Source organism: Eucyclogobius newberryi, unplaced genomic scaffold, assembly GCF_026437365.1.
Source record: "Eucyclogobius newberryi isolate DKJ021-1_F unplaced genomic scaffold, fEucNew1.0.hap1 SCAF_9, whole genome shotgun sequence".
NCBI classification, from domain to species: domain Eukaryota; kingdom Metazoa; phylum Chordata; class Actinopteri; order Gobiiformes; family Gobiidae; genus Eucyclogobius; species Eucyclogobius newberryi.
The window spans coordinates 1,403,059-1,427,241 of record NW_027316532.1 but is presented as its reverse complement, the minus strand read 5'-3'; the positions used below and the strand labels follow the sequence as shown (position 1 = coordinate 1,427,241).

Sequence of the window (24,183 nt, the reverse complement as noted above, 5' to 3'; positions counted from 1 at the left end):
GCGCTCATGTATGAGGCGCTCATGTATGAGTCGCTCATGTATGAGGCGCTCCTGTATGAGGCGCTCCTGTATGAGGCGCTCATGTATGAGGCTCAGGTATGAGGCTCATGTATGAGGCGCTCATGTATGAGGCGCTCATGTATGAGGCTCATGTATGAGGTGCTCATGTATGAGGCGCTCATGTATGAGGCGCTCATGTGTGAGGCTCATGTATGAGGCGCTCCCGTATGAAGCGCTCATGTATGAGGCTCATGTATGAGGCTCATGTATGAGGCGCTCCTGTACAATGCGCTCCTGTATGAGGCGCTCCTGTATGAGGTGCTCCTGTATAATGAGCTCCTGTATAATGCGCTCCTGTATGAGGTGCTCCTGTATGAGGCGCTCCTGTCTGAGGCGCTCCTGTATGAGGCGCTCATGTATGAGGCACTCATATATGAGGCTCATGTATGAGGCTCATGTATGAGGCGCTCCTGTACAATGCGCTCCTGTATGAGGCGCTCCTGTATGAGGTGCTCCTGTATAATGAGCTCCTGTATAATGCGCTCCTGTATGAGGTGCTCCTGTATGAGGCGCTCCTGTCTGAGGCGCTCCTGTATGAGGCGCTCATGTATGAGGCACTCATATATGAGGCTCATGTATGAGGCGCTCATGTATGAGGCTCAAGTATGAGGCGCTCATGTTTGACGCGCTCATGTATGAGGCTATGAGGCTCATGTATGAGGCTCATGGATGAGACTCATGTATGAGGCGCTCCTGTATGAGGCGCTCATGTATGAGGCGCTCATGTATGAGGCGCTCATGTATGAGGCTCATGTATGAGGCTCATGTATGAGGCGCTCATGTATGAGGCTCATGTATGAGGCGCTCATGTATGAGGCTCATGTATGAGGCTCATGTATGAGGCTCATGTATGAGGCTCATGCATGAGGCTCATTTATGAGGCGCTCATGTATGAGGCGCTCGTGTATGAGGCTCATGTATGAGGCTCATGTATGAGGCGCTCATGTATGAGGCTCATGTATGAGGCGCTCATGTATGAGGCGCTCATGTATGAGGCTCATGTATGAGATTCATGTATGAGGCTCATGTATGAGGCGCTCATGTATGAGGCTCATGTATGAGGCGCTCATGTATGAGGCGCTCATGTATGAGGCTCATGTATGAGATTCATGTATGAGGTTCATGTATGAGGCTCATGTATGAGGCGCTCCTGTATGAGGCGCTCATGTATGAGGCTCATATATGAGGCGCTCATGTATGAGGCTCATGTATGAGGCTCATGTATGAGGTTCATGTATGAGGCTCATGTATGAGGCTCATGTATGAGGCTCATGTATGAGGCTCATGTATGAGGCTCCTGTATGAGGCGCTCATGTATGAGGCGCTCATGTATGAGGCTCATGTATGAGGCGCTCCCGTATGAAGCGCTCATGTATGAGGCTCATGTATGAGGCTCATGTATGAGGCTCATGTATGAGGCGCTCATGTATGAGGCTCATGTATGAGGCGCTCCTGTATGAGGCGCTCCTGCATGAGGCGCTCCTGTACAATGCGCTCCTGTATGAGGCGCTCCTGTATGAGGTGCTCCTGTATAATGAGCTCCTGTATAATGCACTCCTGTATGAGGCGCTCCTGTATGAGGCGCTCATGTATGAGGCGCTCATGTATGAGGGTCATGTATGAGGCTCATGTATGAGGGTCATGTATGAGGCTCATGTATGAGGTTCATGTATGAGGCTCATGTATGAGGCTCATGTATGAGGCACATGTATGAGGTTCATGTATGAGGCTCATGTATGAGGCTCATGTATGAGGCTCATGTATGAGGCTCATGTATGAGGCTCCTGTATGAGGCGCTCATGTATGAGGCGCTCATGTATGAGGCTCATGTATGAGGCTCATGTATGAGGCTCATGTATGAGGCACATGTATGAGGCTCATGTATGAGGCTCATGTATGAGGCTCATGTATGAGGCTCATGTATGAGGCTCATGTATGAGGCGCTCATGTATGAGGCTCATGTATGAGGCTCATGTATGAGCCTCATGTATGAGGCGCTCCTGTATGAGGCTCATGTATGAGGCTCATGTATGAGGCGCTCATGTATGAGCCTCATGTATGAGGCGCTCATGTATGAGGCTCATGTATGAGGCTCATGTATGAGGCTCATGTATGAGCGGACCTCTGCATATGATAAAATCAATTATGCAAGGTTTTTTCCCTACTACTTTGCAAGAATGACACAACTTTCCTCTGACCATCCAAATGTGTGTAGACATTTTATGGAAGGAGGCTTTGCCGTCCAGATTGGTGATCACAATCCATTTGGACGCATTCCTGTTGACCAGGTCAACCGGGACACACAGACTGCAGGTGGCACCAAGAGATTCAGTCTGAAAAGTGGTGCTGTCACAAGATATGACCTCACATCGGAATACAGGAGTAAATATCTGAGACAGCTGAGCGGTATGATTGGCCAGAATGAACCTGAATTCAGTCAGGCAGATCTTCAGCTGCCACCAATCAGAAAAGATGACGCAGATGTGCAATCATCTCATACAAATGATGGAAACAAGCTGGTTGAACCCATTGAATCCTGAAAACAAGGATCTTGTCAGTTTGTCAACTGCAGTTGCTGCACCTGAAAATGTCCAGAGGGATCTCCTAGAAGCCCATAAAGTAGGGACAGAAACCTATGAATCCTTTGCTGAGGAAAGGTTGAAATCACCAACAGCCAGTGGATCAGGATGAACATGATTATATCCAGCAGTACATTCATGAGAAAGTAGTCATGAAGCCTGCATGGAACGTTTTATAGATATTACTGTTTAGAAACAGAGACATTTCTCTTCAAAAGTGATCTCACTTCTGCCATGACAAGTTCTCTCTTGGACCTTCACTGGGTTTCTAATTGGTTTTCCTAAAACCAAATATGGTAAAAATCATAATTTTTTCATTTTGTAACATTAACTATCCCGATCTATGTTACTGTCTTATAAAGATGATCCTCAATCTAAAGTTTTGATCACATTAATGTCAAAATTTAAAATATTGATGTTTACTAGTCTTTAATTGTGTTGATATTAATAACGTCTCTTAAAAGATATTGGTCGACCAAGTTTTTATACCAAAATCAAAAAAGGTTTGTAATCATTAGACAATCTGCGTGTAGTTATTGTTTCTTGGTTGATCACATGGTGTTTGTGAGATCTCAAATTTTCATTAGGTCAATATCAAGCATAATGCCAATGGTTTAGTTTTTCAATGATATCATTCCATGCTTCCCCTTTGTTTAAAGTAAGTCTGTGTGAGCTCCTCATACCAATAAACATCACTTTAGACACTAAGAACATAAATATATCTCTGTTGTAGAGCATTTTGCATAATTCAGACATGATTGTGAGTGGCCATTTTGAAATTTCAATATGATAATTAGGCCCAGCACATTTTAGTGACCTCCTGCCCCAAAACATAGGCTTGGACCCTAAGATTATGCCTCTATGAATCCTGGGAGTCATTCAATGATGTTCGAATAATTCCTAAGGTATGCTGGCGGCCATCTTGAAAATGGCCGCTCTGAGAATGGCTATTTGAATTTGATTTCATTATTATGTGTCTTAGGGGTTCAAAAAAGGAACTGAACTGATTGAAAGAATGATTTTGATTTGGAGGGTAGTGCTATTCACTGAGCGATTACTGTCCTTAAGCTCCAGTGAGGACGGTCTCTCACACCAGACTCTGAGGTGGTGGCTCATGGCCTAACATGTCTGCACCTTTCTTCAGCTCTTTCAGACCCAGAAGACCTGTACATGGACCCGGACTCGATGGCGCCCCCTGCAGTGCTGCAGCAGGATTGCAGCTCCCTGGGGCTAGACTCTGTGGTAGAGATCGACCTGGGAAACGGCTGTGGCTTCGGGACCATTCGCTGGATCGGATTTCTTCCCGAAGTCCAGCACAAGATGGCCGGTTTGGAGCTGGTAACATGTTCCGGTTTAATTTATAATCCCAAAATCATCTTGTTTTGAGATCGCACTTGTCGTTTTTTGAGAAGTGCTCAGTCAGGTCAGGTTTTATCATTCAATTTGGTAAAATGATCGCGCACGCTGTGGCTCCGCCCTCTGACAAACAGGAAGACCTTAGACATGTCAGAGTGACAGGAGCAGGACACGCCCTTTTGTCTCAGTGAGAATCTCACGTCTTCTGTGATTGGCCGAAACCTCATGCGGGTTTGTGTTGGTCCTTCTTCCGGTCAGTGCGCAGCACGTGACTACAGCGCGCAGCACGTGACTACAGCGCGCAGCACGTGACTACAGCATAATCTCTTGATCATTTTCTGCGCCGGGTCTTGCAGCAAAAAGCTTTTCCAACTTTTCTGCACCAGCCGCGTTGGCGACAGTTACTACTGTAGTAACTACAGTAGTATGTGTGTGTATAATATATATATATATATATATATATATATACTCAGTTACTACTGCAGTACAAACACACACACACGCAAGCAAACACACACACACACTCACACACAAACACACACACACACACACACACAGACACACACTCACTCACACACACACACACACACAGACACAAACACACATAGACACACACACACAGACACACACACACACACAGACACACACACACAGACACACACACATACACACTCTCACACACACACACACACACACACAGACACACACACAAACACACAGACACACACACACACACACACACAAACACACACACACACACACACACACAGACACAGACACAAACACACACACGCTGAGATCTGACCATAACAAACGCTACATGACGTGTGTAAATCCCTCATTCATCCAGGAATGATCCACTGTAGAAAAAGCTTCAGTCGTTGTAATTTTTGTGTGTCTTAAACAGTGTGTTGTACGTTGTGTGTTGTGTGTTGTGTGTTGTACGTTGTGTGTTGTGTGTTGTATGTTGTGTGTTGTGTGTTGTATGTTGTGTGTTGTATGTTGTGTGTTGTATGTTGTGTGTTGTATGTTGTGTGTTGTGTGTTGTATGTTGTGTGTTGTGTGTTGTATGTTGTATGTTGTGTGTTGTATGTTGTGTGTTGTATGTTGTGTGTTGTATGTTGTATGTTGTGTGTTGTGTGTTGTATGTTGTCTGTTGTCTGTTGTGTGTTGTATGTTGTGTGTTGTATGTTGTGTGTTGTATGTTGTGTGTTGTATGTTTTGTGTTGTATGTTGTGTGTTGTGTGTTGTATGTTGTGTGTTGTGTGTTGTGGCACACACCGGCGCACAAAAATGATGAGCTCCTGCTAAACTAAATCATGTCTGAAGTTTGAGCTCCGTTATCCGGCATTTCTAGCTCTTACAAGACGGTGTCCAGATGACGTCATGACGACAACCGAAGCTTTTTCTGCACTGAGAGAGCAGACTTGCCGGGATCACGTCTTTTATCCATGTGTAAACTGTTTTCATCACAAAGAGTCACCAAATAACCACAGAAATCCATTTGTATGCTGCATGTTTGGAATAAGATCGTACAAACCACACGTTGTCTCTGTGTGTCTGTTGCGCGTCTGTTGCGTGTCTGTTGCGTGTCTGTTGCCTGTACTCATGTCTGTTGCGTGTCTGTTGCGTGTATGCATGTCTGTTGCGTGTCTGTTGTGTGTCTGTTGCCTGTACTCATGTCTGTTGCGTGTCTGTTACATGTCTGTTGCCTGTACTCATGTCTGTTGCGTGTCTGTTGCGTGTATGCGTGTCTGTTGCGTGTCTGTTGCCTGTATGCGTGTCTGTTGCGTGTCTGTTGCGTGTCTGTTGCCTGTATGCATGTCTGTTGCGTGTCTGTTGTGTGTCTGTTGCGTGTCTGTTGCCTGTATGCGTGTCTGTTGCGTGTCTGTTGCGCATCTATTGCGTGTCTGTTGCCTGTATGCGTGTCTGTTGCATGTCTGTTGTGTGTCTGTTGCCTGTATGCGTGTCTGTTGTGTGTCTGTTGTGTGTCTATTGCCTGTATGCATGTCTGTTGCGTGTCTGTTGCGTGTCTGTTGCCTGTATGCATGTCTGTTGCGTGTCTGTTGTGTGTCTGTTGCGTGTCTGTTGCCTGTATGCGTGTCTGTTGCGTGTCTGTTGCCTGTATGCGTGTCTGTTGTGTGTCTGTTGTGTGTCTATTGCCTGTATGCATGTCTGTTGCGTGTCTGTTGCGTGTCTGTTGCCTGTATGCATGTCTGTTGCGTGTCTGTTGTGTGTCTGTTGCGTGTTTGTTACGTGTCTGTTGCCTGTATGCGTGTCTGTTGCGTGTCTGTTGCGTGTCTGTTGCGTGTCTGTTGCCTGTATGCATGTCTGTTGCGTGTCTGTTGTGTGTCTGTTGCGTGTTTGTTACGTGTCTGTTGCCTGTATGCATGTCTGTTGCGTGTCTGTTGCGTGTCTGTTGTGTGTCTGTTGCCTGTATGCGTGTCTGTTGCGTGTCTGTTGCGTGTCTGTTGTGTGTCTGTTGCCTGTATGCGTGTCTGTTGCGTGTCTGTTGTGTGTCTGTTGCGTGTCTGTTGCAGGAGGACCCCAGAGGTGTGAGCGATGGGACCTTCAGGGGCCTGAGGTGCTTCGTTTGTCCAGATAAACACGCTTTGTTTGTGAAGCTCTCGTCCTGCCGACCAGACTCTCGCTTCCGCAAGGAACCGGCCAATCACAGCGCTCGAATCAGCAGAGACACGTCCAATCACAACGCTGGAAACCTGACAGAGGCGTCCAATTACAGCTCTCCTCTGAAGAAAGCTCGAGCCATTCAAAACAGCTTCAGTTTGGATGAAGCAGGTGAGGGCTTCTTCCTCTTCTCCCTTTCTTCACCCTCCTCTCTCCCTCTTCTCTCCTTCTTCTCTCCCTCTTCACCCTCTTCTCTCCCTCTTCTCTCCCTCTTCTCTCCCTCCTCTCTCCCTCTTCTCTCCCTCCTCTCTCCCTCCTCTCTCCCTCTTCTCACCCTCTTCTCTCCCTCTTCACCCTCTTCTCTCCCTCTTCTCTCCCTCTTCTCTCCCTCTTCACCCTCTTCTCTCCCTCCTCTCTCCCTCCTCTCTCCCTCTTCTCTCCCTCTTCTCTCCCTCTTCTCTCCCTCTTCACTCCCTCTTCTCTCCCTCTTCTCTCCCTCTTCTCTCCCTCCTCTCTCCCTCCTCTCTCCCTCTTCTCTCCCTCTTCTCTCCCTCTTCACTCCCTCTTCTCTCCCTCTTCTCTCCCTCCTCTCTCCCTCCTCTCTCCCTCTTCTCTCCCTCCTCTCTCCCTCTTCTCTCCCTCTTCTCTCCCTCTTCACTCCCTCTTCTCTCCCTCTTCTCTCCCTCCTCTCTCCCTCCTCTCTCCCTCTTCACTCCCTCTTCTCTCCCTCTTCTCTCCCTCCTCTCTCCCTCCTCTCTCCCTCCTCTCTCCCTCCTCTCTCCCTCTTCTCTCCCTCTTCTCTCCCTCTTCACTCCCTCTTCTCTCCCTCTTCTCTCCCTCCTCTCTCCCTCCTCTCTCCCTCTTCTCTCCCTCTTCTCTCCCTCTTCTCTCCCTCTTCTCTCCCTCTTCTCTCCCTCCTCTCTCCCTCTTCTCTCCCTCTTCTCTCCCTCTTCTCTCCCTCCTCTCTCCCTCTTCTCTCCCTCTTCTCTCCCTCTTCTCTCCCTCCTCTCTCCCTCTTCTCTCCCTCTTCTCTCCCTCTTCTCTCCCTCTTCTCTCCCTCTTCTCTCCCTCTTCACTCCCTCTTCTCTCTCTCTTCTCTCCCTCCTCTCTCCCTCCTCTCTCCCTCCTCTCTCCCTCTTCTCACCCTCTTCTCTCCCTCTTCACCCTCTTCTCTCCCTCTTCACCCTCTTCTCTCCCTCTTCTCTCCCTCCTCTCTCCCTCCTCTCTCCCTCTTCTCTCCCTCTTCTCTCCCTCCTCTCTCCCTCCTCTCTCCCTCTTCTCTCCCTCTTCTCTCCCTCTTCTCTCCCTCCTCTCTCCCTCCTCTCTCCCTCTTCTCTCCCTCTTCACTCCCTCTTCTCTCCCTCTTCTCTCCCTCCTCTCTCCCTCCTCTCTCCCTCTTCTCTCCCTCTTCTCTCCCTCCTCTCTCCCTCCTCTCTCCCTCTTCTCTCCCTCCTCTCTCCCTCTTCTCTCCCTCTTCTCTCCCTCTTCACTCCCTCTTCTCTCCCTCTTCTCTCCCTCCTCTCTCCCTCCTCTCTCCCTCTTCTCTCCCTCTTCTCTCCCTCTTCTCTCCCTCCTCTCTCCCTCCTCTCTCCCTCTTCTCTCCCTCTTCACTCCCTCTTCTCTCCCTCTTCTCTCCCTCCTCTCTCCCTCCTCTCTCCCTCTTCTCTCCCCCCTCTCTCCCTCTTCTCTCCCTCTTCTCTCCCTCTTCACTCTCTTCTCTCCCTCTTCTCTCCCTCTTCTCTCCCTCCTCTCTCCCTCTTCTCTCCCTCTTCTCTCCCTCTTCTCTCCCTCTTCACTCCCTCTTCTCTCCCTCTTCTCTCCCTCTTCTCTCCCTCTTCTCTCCCTCCTCTCTCCCTCCTCTCTCCCTCTTCTCTCCCTCTTCACTCCCTCTTCTCTCCCTCCTCTCTCCCTCCTCTCTCCCTCTTCTCTCCCTCTTCTCTCCCTCCTCTCTCCCTCCTCTCTCCCTCTTCTCTCCCTCTTCTCTCCCTCCTCTCTCCCTCTTCTCTCCCTCTTCTCTCCCTCTTCACTCCCTCTTCTCTCCCTCTTCTCTCCCTCCTCTCTCCCTCCTCTCTCCCTCTTCTCTCCCTCTTCTCTCCCTCTTCTCTCCCTCCTCTCTCCCTCCTCTCTCCCTCTTCTCTCCCTCTTCACTCCCTCTTCTCTCCCTCTTCTCTCCCTCCTCTCTCCCTCCTCTCTCCCTCTTCTCTCCCTCTTCTCTCCCTCTTCTCTCCCTCTTCACTCCCTCTTCTCTCCCTCTTCTCTCCCTCTTCTCTCCCTCCTCTCTCCCTCTTCTCTCCCTCTTCTCTCCCTCTTCTCTCCCTCCTCTCTCCCTCTTCTCTCCCTCTTCTCTCCCTCTTCTCTCCCTCCTCTCTCCCTCTTCTCTCCCTCTTCTCTCCCTCTTCACTCCCTCTTCTCTCTCTCTTCTCTCCCTCCTCTCTCCCTCCTCTCTCCCTCCTCTCTCCCTCTTCTCACCCTCTTCTCTCCCTCTTCACTCTCTTCTCTCCCTCTTCTCTCCCTCTTCTCTCCCTCTTCACCCTCTTCTCTCCCTCTTCTCTCCCTCTTCTCTCCCTCTTCTCTCCCTCCTCTCTCCCTCTTCTCTCCCTCTTCTCTCCCTCCTCTCTCCCTCCTCTCTCCCTCTTCTCTCCCTCTTCTCTCCCTCTTCTCTCCCTCCTCTCTCCCTCTTCTCTCCCTCTTCTCTCCCTCTTCTCTCCCTCCTCTCTCCCTCTTCTCTCCCTCTTCTCTCCCTCTTCACTCCCTCTTCTCTCTCTCTTCTCTCCCTCCTCTCTCCCTCCTCTCTCCCTCCTCTCTCCCTCTTCTCACCCTCTTCTCTCCCTCTTCACCCTCTTCTCTCCCTCTTCTCTCCCTCTTCTCTCCCTCTTCACCCTCTTCTCTCCCTCTTCTCTCCCTCCTCTCTCCCTCCTCTCTCCCTCTTCTCTCCCTCCTCTCTCCCTCTTCTCTCCCTCTTCACTCCCTCTTCTCTCCCTCTTCTCTCCCTCCTCTCTCCCTCCTCTCTCCCTCTTCTCTCCCTCTTCTCTCCCTCCTCTCTCCCTCCTCTCTACCTCTTCTCTCCCTCTTCTCTCCCTCCTCTCTCCCTCTTCTCTCCCTCTTCTCTCCCTCTTCACTCCCTCTTCTCTCCCTCTTCTCTCCCTCCTCTCTCCCTCCTCTCTCCCTCTTCTCTCCCTCTTCTCTCCCTCTTCTCTCCCTCCTCTCTCCCTCCTCTCTCCCTCTTCTCTCCCTCTTCACTCCCTCTTCTCTCCCTCTTCTCTCCCTCCTCTCTCCCTCCTCTCTCCCTCTTCTCTCCCCCCTCTCTCCCTCTTCTCTCCCTCTTCTCTCCCTCTTCTCTCCCTCCTCTCTCCCTCTTCTCTCCCTCTTCTCTCCCTCTTCTCTCCCTCTTCACTCCCTCTTCTCTCCCTCTTCTCTCCCTCTTCTCTCCCTCTTCTCTCCCTCCTCTCTCCCTCCTCTCTCCCTCTTCTCTCCCTCTTCACTCCCTCTTCTCTCCCTCTTCTCTCCCTCCTCTCTCCCTCCTCTCTCCCTCTTCTCTCCCTCTTCTCTCCCTCCTCTCTCCCTCCTCTCTCCCTCTTCTCTCCCTCTTCTCTCCCTCCTCTCTCCCTCTTCTCTCCCTCTTCTCTCCCTCTTCACTCCCTCTTCTCTCCCTCTTCTCTCCCTCCTCTCTCCCTCCTCTCTCCCTCTTCTCTCCCTCTTCTCTCCCTCTTCTCTCCCTCCTCTCTCCCTCCTCTCTCCCTCTTCTCTCCCTCTTCACTCCCTCTTCTCTCCCTCTTCTCTCCCTCCTCTCTCCCTCCTCTCTCCCTCTTCTCTCCCTCCTCTCTCCCTCTTCTCTCCCTCTTCTCTCCCTCTTCACTCCCTCTTCTCTCCCTCTTCTCTCCCTCCTCTCTCCCTCTTCTCTCCCTCTTCTCTCCCTCTTCACTCCCTCTTCTCTCCCTCCTCTCTCCCTCCTCTCTCCCTCTTCTCTCCCTCTTCTCTCCCTCTTCTCTCCCTCCTCTCTCCCTCCTCTCTCCCTCTTCTCTCCCTCTTCACTCCCTCTTCTCTCCCTCTTCTCTCCCTCCTCTCTCCCTCCTCTCTCCCTCTTCTCTCCCTCTTCTCTCCCTCTTCTCTCCCTCTTCTCTCCCTCCTCTCTCCCTCTTCTCTCCCTCTTCACTCCCTCTTCTCTCCCTCTTCTCTCCCTCCTCTCTCCCTCCTCTCTCCCTCTTCTCTCCCTCCTCTCTCCCTCTTCTCTCCCTCTTCTCTCCCTCTTCACTCCCTCTTCTCTCCCTCTTCACTCCCTCTTCTCTCCCTCTTCTCTCCCTCCTCTCTCCCTCCTCTCTCCCTCTTCTCTCCCTCCTCTCTCCCTCTTCTCTCCCTCTTCTCTCCCTCTTCTCTCCCTCTTCTCTCCCTCCTCTCTCCCTCTTCTCTCCCTCTTCTCTCCCTCCTCTCTCCCTCCTCTCTCCCTCTTCTCTCCCTCTTCACTCCCTCTTCTCTCCCTCTTCTCTCCCTCCTCTCTCCCTCCTCTCTCCCTCTTCTCTCCCTCCTCTCTCCCTCTTCTCTCCCTCTTCACCCTCTTCTCTCCCTCTTCTCACCCTCTTCTCTCCCTCTTCTCTCCCTCTTCTCTCCTTCCTCTCTCCCTCCTCTCTCCCTCTTCTCTCCCTCTTCTCTCCCTCCTCTCTCCCTCTTCTCTCCCTCTTCTCTCCCTCCTCTCTCCCTCCTCTCTCCCTCTTCTCTCCCTCTTCACTCCCTCTTCTCTCCCTCTTCTCTCCCTCCTCTCTCCCTCCTCTCTCCCTCTTCTCTCCCTCTTCTCTCCCTCTTCTCTCCCTCTTCTCTCCCTCTTCACTCCCTCTTCTCTCCCTCTTCTCTCCCTCCTCTCTCCCTCCTCTCTCCCTCTTCTCTCCCTCCTCTCTCCCTCTTCTCTCCCTCTTCACCCTCTTCTCTCCCTCTTCTCACCCTCTTCTCTCCCTCTTCTCTCCCTCTTCTCTCCCTCCTCTCTCCCTCCTCTCTCCCTCTTCTCTCCCTCTTCTCTCCCTCTTCTCTCCCTCTTCTCTCCCTCCTCTCTCCCTCTCTTCCCCTCTTCTCTAAAGCCGGGTGCTTCACACTCTTCACAGAAGCTTTATGTGAAGACAATGTGTTGTAAGCCTGATGTTCTGCCAGCAGGGAGAGCCAGGCTTATATGTCCTAAGCCTCTTCTTTTCTTCTTCTCTGTCAGAGCCGGCTCCTCCTCTGGCCGTGGAACAGGTGGAGCGCCTCCTGGTGGGAAAGATGAAGGGCATCCAGGGTCACCACAACTCCTGCTACATGGACAGCGTCCTCTTCAGGTTTGTCCCTGCTCCTGTGGTGTAACGTCTCATGTCCTCGTCTCTGTCCCTGCTCCTGTGGTGTAACGTCTCATGTCCTCGTCTCTCTGTCCCTGCTCCTGTGGTGTAACGTCTCATGTCCTCGTCTCTCTGTCCCTGCTCCTGTGGTGTAACGTCTCATGTCCTCGTCTCTCTGTCCCTGCTCCTGTGGTTTAACGTCTCTTATCTGTTTCAGTCTCTTCAGTTGCTCCTCGGTTCTGGATTCTCTTTTGTTTAAATCGACTTCGCCTCAAGACGCTGAAGTTCAGAGGATTCTTCTGCAGGACATTGTCAACCCGCTCAGACGGTAACACACTCCGCTCAGACGGTAACACACCCCGCTCAGACGGCAACACACTCCGCTCAGACGGTAACACACTCTGCTCAGACGGTAACACACTCCGCTCAGACGGTAACACACTCCGCTCAGACGGTAACACACCCCGCTCAGACGGTAACACACCCCGCTCAGACGGTAACACAACCCGCTCAGACGGTAACACACCCCGCTCAGACGGTAACACACTCCGCTCAGACGGTAACACACCCCGCTCAGACGGTAACACACTCCGCTCAGACGGTAACACACTCCGCTCAGACGGTAACACACTCCGCTCAGACGGTAACACACCCCGCTCAGACGGTAACACACCCTGCTCAGACGGTAACACACCCCGCTCAGACAGTAACACACTCCGCTCAGACGGTAACACACTCCGCTCAGACGGTAACACACCCCGCTCAGACGTTAACACAACCCGCTCAGACGGCAACACACTCCGCTCAGACGGTAACACACTCTGCTCAGACGGTAACACACTCCGCTCAGACGGTAACACACTCCGCTCAGACGGTAACACACCCCGCTCAGACGGTAACACACCCCGCTCAGACAGTAACACACTCCGCTCAGACGGTAACACACTCCGCTCAGACGGTAACACACCCCGCTCAGACGGTAACACACCCTGCTCAGACGGTAACACACCCCGCTCAGACAGTAACACACTCCGCTCAGACGGTAACACACTCATTTTTGTCTGTGTTTGTCTTTGTAGTGATGGTTTCGTGGAGGGACGTCACGTGATGAAGCTGAGAAAGCAGCTTCAGAAACACGGCTTCAGCCAAAGCTTCACAACCGACGAAAAAGGTTCAGACTCTGTCATTTCACCTGGAGAGACAAAGACCACGAGAATGGACAGTTTTGCAGCTTTATTACGTGGGTTATTTGGCGCTCAGACACCGGCGGAAGAGGTTGCGATCATGGGCCCTCCATGAGCTATTTGTATTAGATGTGTCCACCCGGAGCCTGGAGACTGATGTGTCCCCCCGGAGCCTGGAGACTGGAGGTGGTAGATGTGTAGAGGAGGTAGAGAATGAGGGGCATGCAGAGGAGGAGGAGGGGAGGCGGTGGGTCGCAGGACGGTTTGAGCGGCTGAGCCATCTGCCTGAGGCTTAAATGCTGCCGCCTGGTGCTGATTGGGAGCAGAGGAGGAGTGATGAGGAGCAGGTGCGAGGGCCATGATGCAGACGCGCCCTGTCCTTTCACCCTCCTTCTGTCCTTTCACCCTCCTTCTGTCCTTACACCCTCCTTCTGTCCTTACACCCTCCTTCTGTCCTTTCACCCTCCTTCTGTCCTTACACCCTCATTCTGTCCTTACACCCTCCTTCCTTCTGTCCTTACACCCTCCTTCCTTCTGTCCTTTCACCCTCCTTCTGTCCTTTCACCCTCCTTCTGTCCTTTCACCCTCCTTCTGTCCTTTCACCCTCCTTCTGTCCTTTCACCCTCCTTCTGTCCTTTCACCTTCCTTCTGTCCTTACACCCTCCTTCCTTCTGTCCTTCCACCCTCCTTCTTTCCTTTAACCCTCCTTCTGTCTTTTCACCCTCCTTCTGTCCTTTCACCCTCCTTCTGTCCTTACACCCTCCTTCTGTCCTTTCACCCTCCTTCTGTCCTTTCACCCTCCTTCTGTCCTTACACCATCCTTCTGTCCTTTCACCCTCCTTCTGTCCTTTCACCCTCCTTCTGTCCTTTCACCCTCCTTCTGTCCTTTCACCCTCCTTCCTTCTGTCCTTACACCCTCCTTCCTTCTGTCCTTTCACCCTCCTTCTGTCCTTTCACCCTCCTTCTGTCCTTACACCCTGCTTCTGTCCTTTCACCCTCCTTCTGTCCTTCCACCCTCCTTCTGTCCTTACACCCTCCTTCTGTCCTTTCACCCTCCTTCTGTCCTTTCACCCTCCTTCTGTCTTTTCACCCTCCTTCTGTCCTTTCACCCTCCTTCTGTCCTTACACCCTCCTTCTGTCCTTTCACCCTCCTTCTGTCCTTTCACCCTCCTTCTGTCCTTACACCCTCCTTCTGTCCTTACACCCTCCTTCTGTCCTTACACCCTCCTTCTGTCCTTTTACCCTCCTTCTGTCCTTTCACCCTCCTTCTGTCCTTCCACCCTCCTTCTGTCCTTTCACCCTCCTTCTGTCCTTCTACCCTCCTTCTGTCCTTCCATCCTCCTTCTGTCCTTTCACCCTCCTTCTGTCCTTCCACCCTCCTTCTGTCCTTTCACCCTCCCTCTGTCCTTTCACCCTCCTTCTGTCCTTACACCCTCCTTCCTTCTGTCATTACACCCTCCTTCCTTCTGTCCTTTCACCCTCCTTCTCTCCTTTCACCCTCCTTCTGTCCTTTCACCCTCCTTCTGTCCTTACACCCTCCTTCTGTCCTTTCACCCTCCTTCTGTCCTTACACCCTCCTTCTGTCCTTTCACCCTCCTTCTGTCCTTTCACCCTCCTTCTGTCCTTTCACCCTCCTTCTGTCCTAACACCCTCCTTCTGTCCTTTCACCCTCCTTCTGTCCTTCCACCCTCCTTCTGTCCTTACACCCTCCTTCTGTCCTTTCACCCTCCTTCTGTCCTTACACCCTCCTTCTGTCCTTTCACCCTCCTTCTGTCCTTACACCCTCCTTCTGTCCTTTCACCCTCCTTCTGTCCTTACACCCTCCTTCTGTCCTTTCACCCTCCTTCTGTCCTTTCACCCTCCTTCTGTCCTTTCACCCTCCTTCCTTCTGTCCTTACACCCTCCTTCCTTCTGTCCTTTCACCCTCCTTCTGTCCTCACACCCTCCTTCCGTCCTTTCACCCTCCTTCTGTCCTTTCACCCTCCTTCTGTCCTTACACCCTCATTCTGTCCTTACACCCTCCTTCCTTCTGTCCTTACACCCTCCTTCCTTCTGTCCTTTCACCCTCCTTCTGTCCTTTCACCCTCCTTCTGTCCTTACATCCTCCTTCTGTCCTTTCACCCTCCTTCTGTCCTTTCACCCTCCTTCTGTCCTTACACCCTCCTTCTGTCCTTTCACCCTCCTTCTGTCCTTACACCCTCCTTCTGTCCTTTCACCCTCCTTCTGTCCTTTCACCCTCCTTCTGTCCTTACACCCTCCTTCCTTCTGTCATTACACCCTCCTTCCTTCTGTCCTTTCACCCTCCTTCTGTCCTTTCACCCTCCTTCTGTCCTTTCACCCTCCTTCTGTCCTTTCACCCTCCTTCTGTCCTTACACCCTCCTTCTGTCCTTTCACCCTCCTTCTGTCCTTTTCACCCTCCTTCCTTCTGTCCTTTCACCCTCCTTCCTTCTGTCCTTACACCCTCCTTCCTTCTGTCCTTTCACCCTCCTTCTGTCCTTTCACCCTCCTTCTGTCCTAACACCCTCCTTCTGTCCTTTCACCCTCCTTCTGTCCTTCCACCCTCCTTTTGTCCTTTCACCCTCCTTCTGTCTTTTCACCCTCCTTCTGTCCTTTCACCCTCCTTCTGTCCTTACACCCTCCTTCTGTCCTTTCACCCTCCTTCTGTCCTTACACCCTCCTTCTTTCCTTTCCCCCTCCTTCCTTCTGTCCTTACACCCTCCTTCCTTCTGTCCTTTCACCCTCCTTCTGTCCTTTCACCCTCCTTCTGTCCTTACACCCTCCTTCTGTCCTTTCACCCTCCTTCTGTCCTTTCACCCTCCTTCTGTCCTTACACCATCCTTCTGTCCTTTCACCCTCCTTCTGTCCTTTCACCCTCCTTCTGTCCTTTCACCCTCCTTCCTTCTGTCCTTACATCCTCCTTCCTTCTGTCCTTTCACCCTCCTTCTGTCCTTTCACCCTCCTTCTGTCCTTACACCCTCCTTCCGTCCTTTCACCCTCCTTCTGTCCTTTCACCCTCCTTCTGTCCTTACACCCTCATTCTGTCCTTACACCCTCCTTCCTTCTGTCCTTTCACCCTCCTTCTGTCCTTTCACCCTCCTTCTGTCCTTACACCCTCCTTCTGTCCTTTCACCCTCCTTCTGTCCTTTCACCCTTCTTCTGTCCTTACACCCTCATTCTGTCCTTACACCCTCCTTATGTCCTTTCACCCTCCTTCTGTCCTTTCACCCTCCTTCTGTCCTTTCACCCTCCTTCTGTCCTTACACCCTCCTTCCTTCTGTCATTACACCCTCCTTCCTTCTGTCCTTACACCCTCCTTCTGTCCTTTCACCCTCCTTCTGTCCTCACACCCTCCTTCTGTCCTTTCACCCTCCTTCTGTCCTTTCACCCTCCTTCTGTCCTTACACCCTCATTCTGTCCTTACACCCTCCTTCTGTCCTTTCACCCTCCTTCTGTCCTTTCACCCTCCTTCTGTCCTTTCACCCTCCTTCTGTCCTTTCAACCTCCTTCTGTCCTTTCACCTTCCTTCTGTCCTTCCACCCTCCTTCTGTCCTTCCACCCTCCTTCTGTCCTTTTACCCTCCTTCTGTCCTTCCACCCTCCTTCTGTCCTTCCACCCTCCTTCTGTCCTTACACCCTCCTTCTGTCCTTACACCCTCCTTCTGTCCTTTCACCCTCCTTCTGTCCTTTCACCCTCCTTCTGTCTTTTCACCCTCCTTCTGTCCTTTCACCCTCCTTCTGTCCTTACACCCTCCTTCTGTCCTTTCACCCTCCTTCTGTCCTTTCACCCTCCTTCTGTCCTTACACCCTCCTTCTGTCCTTACACCCTCCTTCTGTCCTTACACCCTCCTTCTGTCCTTTTACCCTCCTTCTGTCCTTTCACCCTCCTTCTGTCCTTCCACCCTCCTTCTGTCCTTTCACCCTCCTTCTGTCCTTCTACCCTCCTTCTGTCCTTCCATCCTCCTTCTGTCCTTTCACCCTCCTTCTGTCCTTACACCCTCCTTCTGTCCTTTCACCCTCCTTCTGTCCTTCCACCCTCCTTCTGTCCTTTCACCCTCCTTCTGTCCTTTCACCCTCCTTCTGTCCTTACACCCTCCTTCCTTCTGTCATTACACCCTCCTTCCTTCTGTCCTTTCACCCTCCTTCTCTCCTTTCACCCTCCTTCTGTCCTTTCACCCTCCTTCTGTCCTTTCACCCTCCTTCTGTCCTTTCACCCTCCTTCTGTCCTTACACCCTCCTTCTGTCCTTTCACCCTCCTTTTGTCCATTCACCCTCCTTCTGTCCTTTCACCCTCCTTCTGTCCTAACACCCTCCTTCTGTCCTTTCACCCTCCTTCTGTCCTTCCACCCTCCTTCTGTCCTTACACCCTCCTTCTGTCCTTTCACCCTCCTTCTGTCCTTTCACCCTCCTTCTGTCCTTACACCCTCCTTCTGTCCTTTCACCCTCCTTCTGTCCTTTTCACCCTCCTTCCTTCTGTCCTTTCACCCTCCTTCCTTCTGTCCTTACACCCTCCTTCCTTCTGTCCTTTCACCCTCCTTCTGTCCTTTCACCCTCCTTCTGTCCTAACACCCTCCTTCTGTCCTTTCACCCTCCTTCTGTCCTTCCACCCTCCTTTTGTCCTTTCACCCTCCTTCTGTCTTTTCACCCTCCTTCTGTCCTTTCACCCTCCTTCTGTCCTTACACCCTCCTTCTGTCCTTTCACCCTCCTTCTGTCCTTACACCCTCCTTCTTTCCTTTCCCCCTCCTTCCTTCTGTCCTTACACCCTCCTTCCTTCTGTCCTTTCACCCTCCTTCTGTCCTTTCACCCTCCTTCTGTCCTTACACCCTCCTTCTGTCCTTTCACCCTCCTTCTGTCCTTTCACCCTCCTTCTGTCCTTACACCATCCTTCTGTCCTTTCACCCTCCTTCTGTCCTTTCACCCTCCTTCTGTCCTTTCACCCTCCTTCCTTCTGTCCTTACATCCTCCTTCCTTCTGTCCTTTCACCCTCCTTCTGTCCTTTCACCCTCCTTCTGTCCTTACACCCTCCTTCCGTCCTTTCACCCTCCTTCTGTCCTTTCACCCTCCTTCTGTCCTTACACCCTCATTCTGTCCTTACACCCTCCTTCCTTCTGTCCTTTCACCCTCCTTCTGTCCTTTCACCCTCCTTCTGTCCTTACACCCTCCTTCTGTCCTTTCACCCTCCTTCTGTCCTTTCACCCTTCTTCTGTCCTTACACCCTCATTCTGTCCTTACACCCTCCTTATGTCCTTTCACCCTCCTTCTGTCCTTTCACCCTCCTTCTGTCCTTTCACCCTCCTTCTGTCCTTACACCCTCCTTCCTTCTGTCATTACACCCTCCTTCCTTCTGTCCTTACACCCTCCTTCTGTCCTTTCACCCTCCTTCTGTCCTCACACCCTCCTTCTGTCCTTTCACCCTCCTTCTGTCCTTTCACCCTCCTTCTGTCCTTACACCCTCATTCTGTCCTTACACCCTCCTTCTGTCCTTTCACCCTCCTTCTGTCCTTTCACCCTCCTTCTGTCCTTTCACCCTCCTTCTGTCCTTTCAACCTCCTTCTGTCCTTTCACCTTCCTTCTGTCCTTCCACCCTCCTTCTGTCCTTCCACCCTCCTTCTGTCCTTTTACCCTCCTTCTGTCCTTCCACCCTCCTTCTGTCCTTCCACCCTCCTTCTGTCCTTACACCCTCCTTCTGTCCTTACACCCTCCTTCTGTCCTTTCACCCTCCTTCTGTCCTTTCACCCTCCTTCTGTCTTTTCACCCTCCTTCTGTCCTTTCACCCTCCTTCTGTCCTTACACCCTCCTTCTGTCCTTTCACCCTCCTTCTGTCCTTTCACCCTCCTTCTGTCCTTACACCCTCCTTCTGTCCTTACACCCTCCTTCTGTCCTTACACCCTCCTTCTGTCCTTTTACCCTCCTTCTGTCCTTTCACCCTCCTTCTGTCCTTCCACCCTCCTTCTGTCCTTTCACCCTCCTTCTGTCCTTCTACCCTCCTTCTGTCCTTCCATCCTCCTTCTGTCCTTTCACCCTCCTTCTGTCCTTACACCCTCCTTCTGTCCTTTCACCCTCCTTCTGTCCTTCCACCCTCCTTCTGTCCTTTCACCCTCCTTCTGTCCTTTCACCCTCCTTCTGTCCTTACACCCTCCTTCCTTCTGTCATTACACCCTCCTTCCTTCTGTCCTTTCACCCTCCTTCTCTCCTTTCACCCTCCTTCTGTCCTTTCACCCTCCTTCTGTCCTTACACCCTCCTTCTGTCCTTTCACCCTCCTTCTGTCCTTACACCCTCCTTCTGTCCTTTCACCCTCCTTTTGTCCATTCACCCTCCTTCTGTCCTTTCACCCTCCTTCTGTCCTAACACCCTCCTTCTGTCCTTTCACCCTCCTTCTGTCCTTCCACCCTCCTTCTGTCCTTACACCCTCCTTCTGTCCTTTCACCCTCCTTCTGTCCTTACACCCTCCTTCTGTCCTTTCACCCTCCTTCTGTCCTTTCACCCTCCTTCTGTCCTTTCACCCTCCTTCTGTCCTTTCACCCTCCTTCCTTCTGTCCTTACACCCTCCTTCCTTCTGTCCTTTCACCCTCCTTCTGTCCTCACACCCTCCTTCCGTCCTTTCACCCTCCTTCTGTCCTTTCACCCTCCTTCTGTCCTTACACCCTCATTCTGTCCTTACACCCTCCTTCCTTCTGTCCTTACACCCTCCTTCCTTCTGTCCTTTCACCCTCCTTCTGTCCTTTCACCCTCCTTCTGTCCTTACATCCTCCTTCTGTCCTTTCACCCTCCTTCTGTCCTTTCACCCTCCTTCTGTCCTTACACCCTCCTTCTGTCCTTTCACCCTCCTTCTGTCCTTACACCCTCCTTCTGTCCTTTCACCCTCCTTCTGTCCTTTCACCCTCCTTCTGTCCTTACACCCTCCTTCCTTCTGTCATTACACCCTCCTTCCTTCTGTCCTTTCACCCTCCTTCTGTCCTTTCACCCTCCTTCTGTCCTTTCAGCCTCCTTCTGTCCTTTCACCCTCCTTCTGTCCTTACACCCTCCTTCTGTCCTTTCACCCTCCTTCTGTCCTTTCACCCTCCTTCCTTCTGTCCTTTCACCCTCCTTCCTTCTGTCCTTACACCCTCCTTCCTTCTGTCCTTTCACCCTCCTTCTGTCCTTTCACCCTCCTTCTGTCCTAACACCCTCCTTCTGTCCTTTCACCCTCCTTCTGTCCTTCCACCCTCCTTCTGTCCTTTCACCCTCCTTCTGTCTTTTCACCCTCCTTCTGTCCTTTCACCCTCCTTCTGTCCTTACACCCTCCTTCTGTCCTTTCACCCTCCTTCTGTCCTTACACCCTCCTTCTTTCCTTTCCCCCTCCTTCCTTCTGTCCTTACACCCTCCTTCCTTCTGTCCTTTCACCCTCCTTCTGTCCTTTCACCCTCCTTCTGTCCTTACACCCTCCTTCTGTCCTTTCACCCTCCTTCTGTCCTTTCACCCTCCTTCTGTCCTTACACCATCCTTCTGTCCTTTCACCCTCCTTCTGTCCTTTCACCCTCCTTCTGTCCTTTCACCCTCCTTCTGTCCTTTCACCCTCCTTCCTTCTGTCCTTACATCCTCCTTCCTTCTGTCCTTTCACCCTCCTTCTGTCCTTTCACCCTCCTTCTGTCCTTACACCCTCCTTCCGTCCTTTCACCCTCCTTCTGTCCTTTCACCCTCCTTCTGTCCTTACACCCTCATTCTGTCCTTACACCCTCCTTCCTTCTGTCCTTTCACCCTCCTTCTGTCCTTTCACCCTCCTTCTGTCCTTACACCCTCCGTCTGTCCTTTCACCCTCCTTCTGTCCTTTCACCCTTCTTCTGTCCTTACACCCTCATTCTGTCCTTACACCCTCCTTATGTCCTTTCACGCTCCTTCTGTCCTTTCACCCTCCTTCTGTCCTTTCACCCTCCTTCTGTCCTTACACCCTCCTTCCTTCTGTCATTACACCCTCCTTCCTTCTGTCCTTACACCCTCCTTCTGTCCTTTCACCCTCCTTCTGTCCTCACACCCTCCTTCTGTCCTTTCACCCTCCTTCTGTCCTTTCACCCTCCTTCTGTCCTTACACCCTCATTCTGTCCTTACACCCTCCTTCTGTCCTTTCACCCTCCTTCTGTCCTTTCACCCTCCTTCTGTCCTTTCACCCTCCTTCTGTCCTTTCACCCTCCTTCTGTCCTTTCAACCTCCTTCTGTCCTTTCACCTTCCTTCTGTCCTTCCACCCTCCTTCTGTCCTTCCACCCTCCTTCTGTCCTTTTACCCTCCTTCTGTCCTTCCACCCTCCTTCTGTCCTTCCACCCTCCTTCTGTCCTTTCACCCTCCTTCTGTCCTTCTACCCTCCTTCTGTCCTTCCATCCTCCTTCTGTCCTTTCACCCTCCTTCTGTCCTTACACCCTCCTTCTGTCCTTTCACCCTCCTTCTGTCCTTCCACCCTCCTTCTGTCCTTTCACCCTCCTTCTGTCCTTTCACCCTCCTTCTGTCCTTACACCCTCCTTCCTTCTGTCATTACACCCTCCTTCCTTCTGTCCTTTCACCCTCCTTCTGTCCTTTCACCCTCCTTCTGTCCTTTCACCCTCCTTCTGTCCTTACACCCTCCTTCTGTCCTTTCACCCTCCTTCTGTCCTTACACCCTCCTTCTGTCCTTTCACCCTCCTTCTGTCCTTTCACCCTCCTTCTGTCCTTTCACCCTCCTTCCTTCTGTCCTTACACCCTCCTTCCTTCTGTCCTTTCACCCTCCTTCTGTCCTTTCACCCTCCTTCAGTCCTTACACCCTCCTTCTGTCCTTTCACCCTCCTTCTGTCCTTCCACCCTCCTTCTGTCCTTTCACCCTCCTTCTGTCTTTTCACCCTCCTTCTGTCCTTTCACCCTCCTTCTGTCCTTACACCCCCCTTCTGTCCTTTCACCCTCCTTCTGTCCTTACACCCTCCTTCTGTCCTTTCACCCTCCTTCTGTCCTTACACCATCCTTCTGTCCTTTCACCCTCCTTCTGTCCTTTCACCCTCCTTCTGTCCTTTCACCCTCCTTCCTTCTGTCCTTACATCCTCCTTCCTTCTGTCCTTTCACCCTCCTTCTGTCCTTTCACCCTCCTTCTGTCCTTACACCCTCCTTCCGTCCTTTCACCCTCCTTCTGTCCTTTCACCCTCCTTCTGTCCTTACACCCTCATTCTGTCCTTACACCATCCTTCCTTCTGTCCTTACACCCTCCTTCCTTCTGTCCTTTCACCCTCCTTCTGTCCTTACACCCTCCTTCCGTCCTTTCACCCTCCTTCTGTCCTTTCACCCTCATTCTGTCCTTACACCCTCATTCTGTCCTTACACCCGCCTTCCTTCTGTCCTTACACCCTCCTTCCTTCTGTCATTTCACCCTCCTTCTGTCCTTTCACCCTCCTTCTGTCCTTACACCCTCCTTCTGTCCTTTCACCCTCCTTCTGTCCTTTCACCCTTCTTCTGTCCTTACACCCTCATTCTGTCCTTACACCCTCCTTATGTCCTTTCACCCTCCTTCTGTCCTTTCACCCTCCTTCTGTCCTTCCACCCTCCTTCTGTCCTTTCACCCTCCTTCTGTCCTTTCACCCTCCTTCTGTCCTTACACCCTCCTTCCTTCTGTCATTACACCCTCCTTCCTTCTGTCCTTACACCCTCATTCTGTCCTTACACCCTCCTTCTGTCCTTTTACCCTCCTTCTGTCCTTTCACCCTCCTTCTGTCCTTCCACCCTCCTTCTGTCCTTTCACCCTCCTTCTGTCCTCACACCCTCCTTCTGTCCTTTCACCCTCGTTCTGTCCTTTCACCCTCCTTCTGTCCTTTTACCCTCCTTCTGTCCTTTCACCCTCCTTCTGTCCTTTCACCCTCCTTCTGTCCTTTCACCCTCCTTCTGTCCTTTCACCTTCCTTCTGTCCTTACACCCTCCTTCCTTCTGTCCTTCCACCCTCCTTCTTTCCTTTAACCCTCCTTCTGTCTTTTCACCCTCCTTCTGTCCTTTCACCCTCCTTCTGTCCTTACACCCTCCTTCTGTCCTTTCACCCTCCTTCTGTCCTTTCACCCTCCTTCTGTCCTTACACCATCCTTCTGTCCTTTCACCCTCCTTCTGTCCTTTCACCCTCCTTCTGTCCTTTCACCCTCCTTCTGTCCTTTCACCCTCCTTCCTTCTGTCCTTACACCCTCCTTCCTTCTGTCCTTTCACCCTCCTTCTGTCCTTTCACCCTCCTTCTGTCCTTACACCCTGCTTCTGTCCTTTCACCCTCCTTCTGTCCTTCCACCCTCCTTCTGTCCTTACACCCTCCTTCTGTCCTTTCACCCTCCTTCTGTCCTTTCACCCTCCTTCTGTCTTTTCACCCTCCTTCTGTCCTTTCACCCTCCTTCTGTCCTTACACCCTCCTTCTGTCCTTTCACCCTCCTTCTGTCCTTTCACCCTCCTTCTGTCCTTACACCCTCCTTCTGTCCTTACACCCTCCTTCTGTCCTTACACCCTCCTTCTGTCCTTTTACCCTCCTTCTGTCCTTTCACCCTCCTTCTGTCCTTCCACCCTCCTTCTGTCCTTTCACCCTCCTTCTCTCCTTCTACCCTCCTTCTGTCCTTCCATCCTCCTTCTGTCCTTTCACCCTCCTTCTGTCCTTCCACCCTCCTTCTGTCCTTTCACCCTCCCTCTGTCCTTTCACCCTCCTTCTGTCCTTACACCCTCCTTCCTTCTGTCATTACACCCTCCTTCCTTCTGTCCTTTCACCCTCCTTCTCTCCTTTCACCCTCCTTCTGTCCTTTCACCCTCCTTCTGTCCTTACACCCTCCTTCTGTCCTTTCACCCTCCTTCTGTCCTTACACCCTCCTTCTGTCCTTTCACCCTCCTTCTGTCCTTTCACCCTCCTTCTGTCCTTTCACCCTCCTTCTGTCCTAACACCCTCCTTCTGTCCTTTCACCCTCCTTCTGTCCTTCCACCCTCCTTCTGTCCTTACACCCTCCTTCTGTCCTTTCACCCTCCTTCTGTCCTTACACCCTCCTTCTGTCCTTTCACCCTCCTTCTGTCCTTACACCCTCCTTCTGTCCTTTCACCCTCCTTCTGTCCTTACACCCTCCTTCTGTCCTTTCA

At 51.8% G+C, this 24,183-nt stretch overlaps 1 protein-coding gene across 1 annotated transcript in view; it reads left to right on the top strand.

Moving 5' to 3' along the window:
• Positions 1 to 24,183, top strand: part of cyldl (cylindromatosis (turban tumor syndrome), like) — a 244,796-nt gene that overhangs the window by 46,950 nt on the left and 173,663 nt on the right. Inside the window, exons 5-9 of the mRNA XM_072439059.1 lie at positions 3,784 to 3,977; positions 6,536 to 6,794; positions 11,815 to 11,923; positions 12,138 to 12,248; positions 13,000 to 13,091. Coding sequence (XP_072295160.1) covers positions 3,784 to 3,977; positions 6,536 to 6,794; positions 11,815 to 11,923; positions 12,138 to 12,248; positions 13,000 to 13,091 — 765 coding nt within the window. The remainder of the gene's footprint in view (positions 1 to 3,783; positions 3,978 to 6,535; positions 6,795 to 11,814; positions 11,924 to 12,137; positions 12,249 to 12,999; positions 13,092 to 24,183) is intronic.